Source organism: Elgaria multicarinata, chromosome 8 (assembly GCF_023053635.1).
Source record: "Elgaria multicarinata webbii isolate HBS135686 ecotype San Diego chromosome 8, rElgMul1.1.pri, whole genome shotgun sequence".
In the NCBI taxonomy this organism is placed as follows: Eukaryota; Metazoa; Chordata; class Lepidosauria; order Squamata; family Anguidae; genus Elgaria; species Elgaria multicarinata.
This window is the reverse complement of record NC_086178.1, coordinates 44,991,005-45,001,668: the sequence shown is the minus strand read 5'-3', so window position 1 is coordinate 45,001,668 and position 10,664 is coordinate 44,991,005. Positions and strand designations below refer to the sequence as shown.

Below are 10,664 nucleotides of genomic sequence, written 5' to 3'. Positions count from 1 at the left end.
GGATGGGTTGTCTGGGCTGGGAGTTGAAGGCACTGTGCTGCAGTAGTTCCACTCCTACTTGGATGGCCAATTCCAGAAGGTATTGCTGGGGGATTATTGCTCTGTCCCTTGGCAGCTATGCTATGGGGCTCCACGGGGCTTTATTCTATCCTCCATGTTGTTTAACATAGGAATCTGCCTTATACTGAGTCAGACCATTGGTCCCTGTAGCCCAGTATTGTCGACACTGATTGGCAGCGGCTCTTGAAGGTTTCAGGAAGGATTCTTTCCTTGTCCTACCCAGATAAGCTGGGTATCAAACTTGGGACTTTGCACCTGCCTGCAAAGCATTTGCTCTATCACACTGAGCTATGGTGGGGAAGGTTATTCGGAAGTGTCTTCAATATGTGGATGATATCCAGGTCTATCTCGCTTTTTCATCAAATCCAAGTGAGGCAGTGGCAGTTCTGAATCAGTGCCTGGGCCTGGTCATTGACTAGATGGGGGCGAATGAATTGCGACTCAATCCAATTACTGCAATACGTTGCAATAGGATTGTGCCCCAAATAATTTTCTGATTGGCTAGCTTGCCCATTTACATAAAAAACGGAGCTTCTCTTACAATTGGACAGAACAACAACCAGTCTCTATCAAGAGGCCAGCTTTTATTGGTCTCCAATTCCTTTGAACAGGTAAAGTTCTACCTTAGTATCTTTTCTTTTGGAATCATCCAATCAGGAGTCCAAATGTACTTCCTCTCAGACCATCTGCTCCACAAGGAAGTTTGCATGTCCTCAGAAACCCAAGGCTCAAGGAGGCAAAATGTATTAGCTAAGCTAGATTGACTTTATTGATTGTATTTGGAATTCTGGGTGTGCATTTGTTGCTGCCCCTTTTTGTATATATACCCCGCCCATTCCCCAAATGTACTTCTTTTTATACCTCAACATTTGGCTACATTGTTTCAAACAGGAGTTTCTCACTAAAATCTTACCCGTGTGTTATGACCTTATATAGTTGTTACACTACTCTCGTGTTTCAAGGCTAGTTCACCTGTCTTGTAAGATTGGGTGTCTGCTTTAAGTACATCCAAAGCACCTTCCTTTTATATATTTGTTTTCTATAATTGGGCTGAAGGTAGGGCTCCGTGACAATAGGACTTCCCTTCCTAGTCGTTCCTGGTTTTAGCAATCAGGCTTGCTATGATCAAATGTTAGCCACTGGTTGACAAGGACTGGGAAGGGCTCTTACCTGCATATAGGAATGGCTATGGCAATGCAATGTTTTAACCTTCCCTGTAGCAAGAATTGATTAGTTTTTCATGAACCACCATTATATTTGCTATAGTACTTGGACTGCAAGAAGATCAAACCAGTCCATACTCCAGGAAATAAAGCCAGACTGCTCACTTGAGGGAATGGTATTAAAGGCAAAACTGAAGTACTTTGACCACATAATGAGAAGACAGGATACCCTGGAGAAGAGGCTGATGCTAGGGAAAGTGGAAGGCAAAAGGAAGAGGGGCCGACCAAGGGCAAGATGGATGGATGATATTCTGGAGGTGACAGACTTGACCTTGGGGGAGCTAGGGGTGGCGAGAGCCGACAGAAAGCTCTGGCGTGGGCTGGTCCATGAAGTCACGAAGAGTCGGAAGCGACTGAACGAATAAACAACAACAACTTTTTAGCTGACTGTATATACGTTTGTGTGACACATACTCGAACATGTTTGGAAACATCCTCTACCTAATAATGTTGTCCTAGGTTTAAGGCTGCAGTCCCAAACACACATCATCAGCAAAAACAGTTATTTCCTGTCCTTCCGCAGAAGAGCTCGAGGTAGCTTTCAACAAAGTTATAACCATAAATTAATAGTTTTAGACATCACTTACAATTTAACAGCAAAGAAAAGATTAGTAGAGAGTAAGCCCCATTGAACACAGATTTACTTGTGAGTAAAAATGCATAGGATTCCACTGTTAAGGTTTGTACGCCTACAAACCACCCATAGTTTACTGGAACCGATATTTAAAATAAATGTTTTGGTTGGTCAAGTATAAGTGTGCCTGGTCTCAGTTTTAAATCAAAGTGAATGATTGGTTAGGCTTAACTGCTTCACTATTCATAGATGCAGGTGGGGTGAATTTGGGGTTTTCACTCTGAATTTATTATCCAGAAGATCCGATCAAGGTAGGCTTTCTATTGAAAGTAATCGGAGAAGATTCCCGTAGTGGAGATGGTTCAATTTTAGCGCAGCAGTAAAGGTTACTCGTTACTTGAAGAAATGCCTGGTGACAGGGCTCCTTCTAGGACCCAGCGCAGTCTGATAAAAGCCACACGGACCTTTTCCTCCCCGCCGTCTTGCTCCGCCTCTTTGTAGCCCAACTTCGGAGGCAGCCATGAGTTTAGAAGCTATCCGCTACCGCCGGGGTTCTCTGCAAATCCTCAATCAGCTCCTGCTGCCTCACCAGAGCCTCTACGAGGAGATCCGCAACGTGGGCCACGGCTGGGAGGCCATCCGGGCCATGAAGGTGCCGCTGTTTCCGGGCAGGAGCTGTTGGCTAAGTTTGCGCTGGTGCAGTAGAGGCTGATGGCTCCGATTTCGGTGGGGCTGTGAAGTCATTCTGGGTTTCAGTCAGAACTCTAAAGGAGCTCTACAAGGTCCGTTAACCTATTTTGGAGATATGGTGGTTCCTTGAGGGTTCTGGCTAGTTCAGACTAAAACCCAGCATGGATTCACAGCCCCACCGAAATCGGAGCCACCAGCCTCCGCTGCTCTGGTACCTGGAGAATATAGGACTGTATCGCCTCTCGATTTGCTTCCAGTAACGGTCCTGTACCTTTAAGAGCTGCACGACAGGCAGGAGTTCCACTGGCAAAGCCTTCAAAGCTTAAAGAAGCTATGATGGGGGAGGGGGGCACTGCACTTTTGAGTCTCAGCCCGGAGTCTGGTAGTAGAATTCAATAGGAAAGAAATGCGGGCAGAGATTTCGGAACAAAGCCGAACATTACTGGCAGGAAAGAATGAGGTTCAAGAAGTAGGATATGTCGTTGTCTCTCCAGTGGCTAAGACTGGTATTTGTAACTTTTATTTGTACAATGTAAAGTGTTGAACGCTATCCCCAAAATGCATTCAGCACCTTGGATAGCTCCTTTAGAGTTCTGGGTGGTTCTGACTGAAACCCAGAATGGATTTACAGCCCTACCAAAATCAGAGCCTCCATCTGTTTAGCAAATGCCCTTTCAGAACTGAGTGACAAGATCAGCAAAACCACCTGACACAGCTCCTGTTCAAAAGTTCATTCTCTGGGCATTGAAAATAAGCATGCCAAGTAGTTTTTAAAAAGAAAAGGGAGAACTCCCCCATCAATAGTCTGAAGTGGCACAATCCAGCAAGAGCCATCCCAGTGTGATTTTAGCTGGAGGCCAGGCGACACCTCTCCTGCAGATGCAGATCCTGGCTGCTTATGGATCCCTAATTTCCCAGGTGTCCTCCATATGACTATACCTGTGCTGAATATGCTGTAATGTAACCTTCCTGAACCTGGTGCCTTCTAGATGTTTGGGACTACAACTCTGCAGCTTTCCCGAGCGTTAGCCTTGCTGGCTGAGGCTAATGGGAGCTGAGGTCCAAAACATTGTGTCTGTGGGGGGGACCAATTTGGGCAAGACTGACCTAATGGCTGCCATTTCTTTATTGCCAGGGTGCGGGGCTCCCACTCTAAAGGGGTTTTCTTTCCCTCAGGTGCGTGGTGCTCCAGCTATCGCCATTGTGGGCTGCCTAAGCCTGGCGGTGGAGCTGCATGATAAAGGAAATGCAGAATGGAGTGTGGGCAGCCTAGAAACATTTGTGTCAGACTCACTGAACTACCTAGTGAATGCCCGGCCTACTGCTGTCAACATGGCCCGAGCAGCTCAGGAGCTGGGCCGCTTTGTCCACCAGGAGGCCAAGCGTGATGGGACTACTGCCGAGAGTTTGCGAGAAAGGTGAGGGCCCAACAACTTCCCCTTCTCTTCCCACCCGTAAGCTTTATAGGTAAGGACACGCACGTCAGTGTAACTTCTCATCACAGTGTGATCAACTGGGCGGAAGCCATGTTGGAGAAAGATCTGAAGGACAACAGAAGCATCGGGGAACATGGGGCATGTCACCTTCTGCAGCAGGTAGGGCAGGGCAAGGTGATAGTCCTGACCCACTGCAACACGGGCTCACTGGCCACCGCGGGCTATGGCACTGCACTTGGTAAGTGACATCTCTGTGAATTCAAGAAGCATTGTCATCAGTTACAAAATATTTCCAGCCACCCTTCTCAGGCATTCCAGCTTCCCATCTCTGACAGGTTCCTCTAATTCCTCACTATCCGTTTCTTTGAAAAAAACAAAGGGACTAGAAATTCTAGCTCTACTTCTGAATACATGATGATCGTGTTAAGATGACGCACTAAGCCGTGGTGGTTAAGCATTTTGAGCTAAACGTTATGGCTTAGTGTGTCATGTGAACCATTCCTAACCATGGTGTCTACATAACCACAGTTTAAACATGCTCACTAACCATTTTTTGTGAAAAGGGTTAGTAGCCTAACCATGGTTGAACCGGTCCGTAGGGTGATAGCTACCTCCTCCCTACTTTAGTCCAAAGTAATCAATTGTATTGTCAATATTTATGCTGTTGCTTGATAGGTGTAATTCGCTCCCTGCGTGCCATGGGTCGTCTGGAGCACGTCTACTGCACGGAGACGCGGCCATACAATCAGGGAGCCCGGCTGACTGCCTACGAGCTGGTGTATGAGCAGATTCCTGCCACTCTCATTGCTGACAGCATGGTATCTATGGCCATGAAGGAAAAAAAGATATCAGGTGAATGTTTTATGTGTCCCTCTTTCTGCGTGGCACGTGGCAGTGAATCAATCTCCACACTAGTCTATCTCCAGTCTCCTGTGCTAGCAATTTAGCATCGCAATTTGGTTTAGTAAGCAACTATGTACACAAGCATGTAGTGATCGGCTGTTTTCTGGAGATAGTTTGAGCTGCTGATGGCACTAGAGTAGCTCAGCACCTTTTAAATGTTTGGGGGAAACTGGGACAATTGTTCACAAAGTGAACAGCAGCCAGGGAAGCATGTTGGAGAGACCTGGGTTCAAATCCTCACTCAGCCATTAAGCTCGCTGGGTGGTCTTCAGCTAGTCACTCTCTCTCAGCCTAGCCTACCTGAGAAGGTTGTTGTGAGGCCACCCAGTAGTCAAAGCTCTTTTGGGCAGTTTATGATCTAAATAAATAAGGTGAGGTTGCTTCTGGAGGCTACTTTACTGACTGTTTTTTTTCCTTGGTAATTGCCACAATTCAGCACTGGATTAAAGCTCATGGGGCCTTACGCTGACCTGTATTTTCTAGCTAAACCTATCTATCTGACAAGCCATGCTTCTCCCACCCCCACATCCCTACCCCTCCACATACCCCAAGGATCAGGTGCTAATTAGGGAGGGCAGAAAATGCTCTCTGCTGTTGGTAGAAATCCTTCACTCTTGAGAGGGGGGGTGGGGGAATAAGGTGTGCACATAAGCTAGACCATCCTATAATCAGTGAGTGCCCACTATCCTCAATCTGTAGGATTAGTGGAGGCTGGTTGCTCTGACATCAGTGGGGCTGTGAATCTGCTCTGGGTTTCAGTCAGAACTCCAACGGAGCTATTCAAGGGGCTGAACTATCCACTAAAATCGGAGCCACCAGCCTCCACTGGCTGGGATCCTATATTTGACAGAGTTGTATCTTGACAACCTTCAAGGAGTTCAGAGAATTGTAAACAGGCCATTCCCACTGTGTACCTCCAGAGACCCTTTGAAGCAAGCCATGAACTGAGCTTCATGCTGAGTTGCAACAGAGACTAGGATGTACATGGGAACCAAGGGCTGGCCAGAGAGGGAGAGGGGCAAGTAATTTGGGAAGTAGAGCTGCCCAATTTAACCATTCTTAGGCTGAGAAGGATCAGATGGCCTGCCGGCTCCCCACAACTCCCCTCCCCACAACTAAAGCAAGTTAACCAAGTACCAAGGCCAGCTGTAGGCTGGACGAAGCAGCAATCTGATCTGCCTGCAATCTTTGAATTGCTGCCTGCAACAGGAAGTTGTAGGCTTGCATGTAGGACAGAAGGACAAGGCAAAGGCAAAGGAAGACCATCTGTTCTACCTCCACCCTCTGTGGTTTTTCGCAGGCTGCTCACCTTTCCCCGCCAGAGCAATCTTCTGGGGAGGGGCTGTAGCTGAGAGGTAGAGTGCAGTGCTTCTGCGAAGGAAGCCCCAGGTAGAATCCCCAATGTCTCCACTTGAAAGGATTTCAGGTAACAGGTCAAGAAGGACCCCTATATGAATCCTTGGAGAGTTGCTGCCGGTCAGAATAGACCTGAAGTAGGCAACTGTGGCCGATTGGAATGGGAGACACATTACATATTACTTACGTTGATAGCATCCTAATTGTTCTACCGGGAAACAAGAGACAAGGGAGTTTGGGCCTTGTTTCCCAGCAGAATCGCTGGGATTTCAACGGGGCAAGGGCAACAGTGATGGCAGCAACTGGGGTGGGGGGAATGTGAACAGCTGTGGTGGGCCCATACAGCCTGCAGGCTGCATATCACCCACCCCCAGAGCAGACAGTACTGAGCTAGATGGTTCAGTGGCCAATTCCCTGTAAGGCATCTTACTTTATGTTGAGCTCTGCTTAAGCTGGAGACTTGCTAATGTAATCTTGGTTTCTTGGACTCCCAGCTAGACTCTGGCTGGGTAGAAGGCAAGAAGAAAAAAGAGGGATCGGATATCTCCTCTCAGCCTTGCCTCCTAGTTCACCCCAAATGATCATCGCTCCCCACTTGTATACAATGGTCTGTTTGAACACATGCACAGCGTTCTAACTTCTGTCCAAAGCCAGCTTGCTCTTACCTCTCATCTTCTGAACTTCATGCTGCTTCGCCTACTAGTATTCTGAGCATGACACAGATTATTATAAATATTGACACTGCATAACCCATTTTAGGATGGGTGAGAATCTACCATGTTCTGGGTCTGGTGGGACTTCTTAGTTTAGTTCGTTCATATCCTGCCTTTCTTCCATGTTAGAACGAAAGTCAATGTATGTGGGATTCTTAGGTGGTCGCCCATCCAAGCATTGACCAGACCCAAACCTGCTTAGTTTCATCAAAGTGGCTACATCACTTGCCATCAGACTATACCCTGGGATATTTCTAAAGGAACCAAGTACAGGAAGCAGGATGGGATGATCTTCATAATGGGAAGATACTTAACTCTGTAGCAAGGTCTCCCATTTTGCTGTACTTTAGCTTATTCAGCATTATGGATAGTCTAGCCTTGAGAGAGACTTATGACTAAAGAACTGGGTCCTGACTTTAGGCTTTTGATCTTCTTTCATTTTTTTAACCCAACCCAGCTGTCTTTGTGGGAGCAGACAGGGTTGTTGCCAATGGAGACACTGCTAACAAAGTGGGTACTTATCAGCTGGCTATTGCTGCAAAGCACCATGGGATTCCCTTCTATGTGGCAGCACCCAGCACCTCATGTGACCTGAGCTTAGAACATGGTGGGCAAATCGTTATTGAGGAGCGGCCAAGCCAGGAGTTGACTGACATCAATGGTGTGCGAGTTGCAGCTCCAGGTACCAAAGCATTTATTTATTTATTTATTTATTTATTTATTTATTTATTTATTTATTTATTTATTACATTTCTATACCACCCAACAGCCGGAGCATGGCAAGGATATTTGAACAGAAATGGATGGAACTTTAACATCTTCGGTTCTATTTGTAATCTGTGATTTAACAGGGGGACACATCAGACTGCGCAGTCCATGTGCCTCACATGTTTACAGTAAGCCTTTTTAAGTCAAGGAAAAGTGGCTTGAGTATCCTCCAGGCCAAGCTAAATGTTCTCCTTATCTCCCTAGTGTAGGGTGACCATATGAAAAGGAGGACTGGGCTCCTGTATCTTTAGCAGTTATATAGAAAAGGGAATTTCAGCAGGTGTCATTTGTATGCATGCAGCACCTGGTGAAATTTCCCCTTCATCAGAGCAGTTAAAGCTGCAGGAGCCCTTTCCTCTTTTGTATCTGGTCACTCTACACATGCATGCATACACATGACACCTGCTGAAATACCCTTTTCTATACAATTGTTAAAGAAATAGGAGCCCTGTCCTCCTTTTCATATGGTCACCCTACCCCAGAGGAGCTTTTGTCTGGAAATCCTCGCACTCCCCTTGCAGATGTATGTGGAATCAATGTAGACCCCCCTTTTTTAACCCCAGGATGTATATGGAATCTGGGGACAAAGACAGGTATGGGGGAAGCTTCAGTCCTCCTCTTCTGAAGCACCATGATCCCCATCTGAATCAGGGCCATGTATGCTTGCAGGAGCATAGGGAATGCAATTGCACATAACTTCACTATGGCTGAGTTTGAACAACATGCTAATCAACGGTTGTTTCCCATTCTGTTCCTATTACCCTCCCCTCCAGTTAATTAGCGTGTTGTCCAAACTCAGCCTATGTGTGATTAGGAGAACATTTTGTTTGGCCCTCACATTCATCACAACCCAGAGTTGTTGAATAGCATGGAAGATGTCAGCTATTTCCCTTAGGATGTATTGTTACTCCAGGGCAGTGGTGCTGAACTTCCTTTAGGCCTCAGAGAAGCTCTCAGGGGCTGTGTTCCAGTGGAGGGCGGGACCAAAGGCAAGGTGGGTGGGACTAAAACACCAAACATACCAGCATATTGTAGCTCAAAGCTCTTACTTCCAATAACTAAGCCTTAGCAGAGGCATCTCAACCTTTTAGAATGGGGTGGGGGAACTGCACAAAAGCTGAGAAACCACCAACAATGGGGAGAAAGGGGGACCCCCAGAGGACCAGATAGGGAGCCCCAGGCAGGCTGGATTTGACCCTCAGTCTGAGGGTTTGCAACACTCCTCTCGGAGAAAGATAACAAACACACTTTGTTGGTTATCTTTCCAACTCAAGCGTTTCCATCTCCACTCCAAAGGGTTTTTTTTTTCTTGCCGGTCTTCCATTTTCTATCCTCAGACTGCTTTGTTTTATGTATCTGGAAACCATATATTTTCTGGGCAGCTGGAGCACATGCCTCTCCTTTGGAGATGCCTCTGTCCCATTGGGAAAACTGGGGCCATAAAATGTAGCATTGATTATGGATGTGGGGAGTTGGGCTAGCTGAGCCAGTGAGGGATTCAATACTTTTGTTTATCGCCTTGTGGGACCAATGGCAGATCCTTCCTTCCTTCGTTCCTAGGCATTGGCGTTTGGAACCCAGCATTTGACGTCACCCCTCACGAACTGATAACTGGCGGCATTGTCACAGAATGGGGTGTCTTTGCGCCTGCTGAACTTCAAGCAGCACTGACACGGGGCATGGAAAAAGCATGAGCGAGTCCAGCGAAGCTGTTTCTGGATTTCTGGACAAGAGCGTGGATCAGGAAGATTTTGAATCCCATATACTAGAGAGCTCAGCATTTGGGCTGTATGGGGATACATTTCTAACCTAGTTCTCTGCCTCTGTATTTGTACATTTTGTTAATTACTCCACCCACCCACCCAAACTTGGCAGTGGGTGTGAGTGTGCAGTTAACATGCATTCTCTGTGGGTCTTGTTCTTTCTTTCTTTCTTTCTTTCTTTCTTTCTTTCTTTCTTTCTTTCTTTCTTTCCAATCGCTTTATAGTGCCTTGTTCCCAAGGCGCTCCTTAAAAATGTGTTAGGATGATGAGTCTCTTGCTCCTGAGCAATTTGTGGCTCTTAAGACCCTTTGCTGCAGTCAAGAGCTGTGTTCCTCTACTCCTGGGAACCACTTCAGGAACATCAGAAAATAGTTCTGAGCCTCAAGGCAGAACTTATTTCCTTGACATCCTCAAGGCAGAACGTACTGCCTTGAGTATTTTTTACAAGTACCAAAGCTCCAGTGAAAGAAAACTGTGGGGTCCTACTTGCACAAAAGCAAATTAATTCATGTGGATTGTTTGTGAATTGGAGATAGCGATAGCTGTTTTTGTTTTTCTCTCTATTGCTTTCTCTATCCTTTTTTTTTTTTTTTTGCTTCATGAGCCTGGTTCTCACATAATGACAACCCAGAATATAAGTTGAGTATGGGTTGTCATTGAATTGTGGGTTGTCGTTGCATGCAAGCCCTGCACTGTGGTTTAACTATGGTTCGTTAACCACAAACAACTCAGGAAGAAAACTTGTAGCTTGTTATTAGGTTGTGAACTCTGGGTTGTTCATGGTTAGCAAGCCATAGTTAAACCATAGTGCAGGGTTCACATGTAACAACTACGATCCATACTCTGGGATGTCATTACATGCAAACCAGGTCATTGTGTCATGCTAAAGTAGGCTTCCTTTGACAGCCTACTTTAGGGATCCCCTCTTCTACTGCATCCCTTGCTTTGTCTACAGCACCCCATTTTCATATAAAAGTGCACACCACCCCTTTTTTTCTCTCCCAAACAGCAATCGGTAGAGAAAAAGGGGGCGGCATCTCAGGCACGCTTAAAATAGTTGCTGGGGACTCAGGCAAGTGGGGATTCTTAGCAGGGTACCCCCAGGTTCAGGACAACGCTTTGAACCCAGGGATAACCTTTTGCATAAACAAACAAACAAACATAATCAGGATTATGGT

General features: G+C 46.3%; 1 protein-coding gene across 1 annotated transcript; it reads left to right on the top strand.

The window, feature by feature from the left end:
* The first annotated feature begins 2,349 nt into the window (after window positions 1–2,349).
* Window positions 2,350–10,408, top strand: MRI1 (methylthioribose-1-phosphate isomerase 1). Its single transcript, XM_063132240.1, has 6 exons — window positions 2,350–2,509; window positions 3,724–3,965; window positions 4,052–4,221; window positions 4,659–4,835; window positions 7,413–7,637; window positions 9,284–10,408. Exons 1-6 carry the CDS (start codon window positions 2,378–2,380, stop codon window positions 9,415–9,417), a joined length of 1,080 nt encoding a protein of 359 aa, XP_062988310.1. The 5' UTR covers window positions 2,350–2,377; the 3' UTR covers window positions 9,418–10,408.
* Window positions 10,409–10,664: the final 256 nt, after the last annotated feature.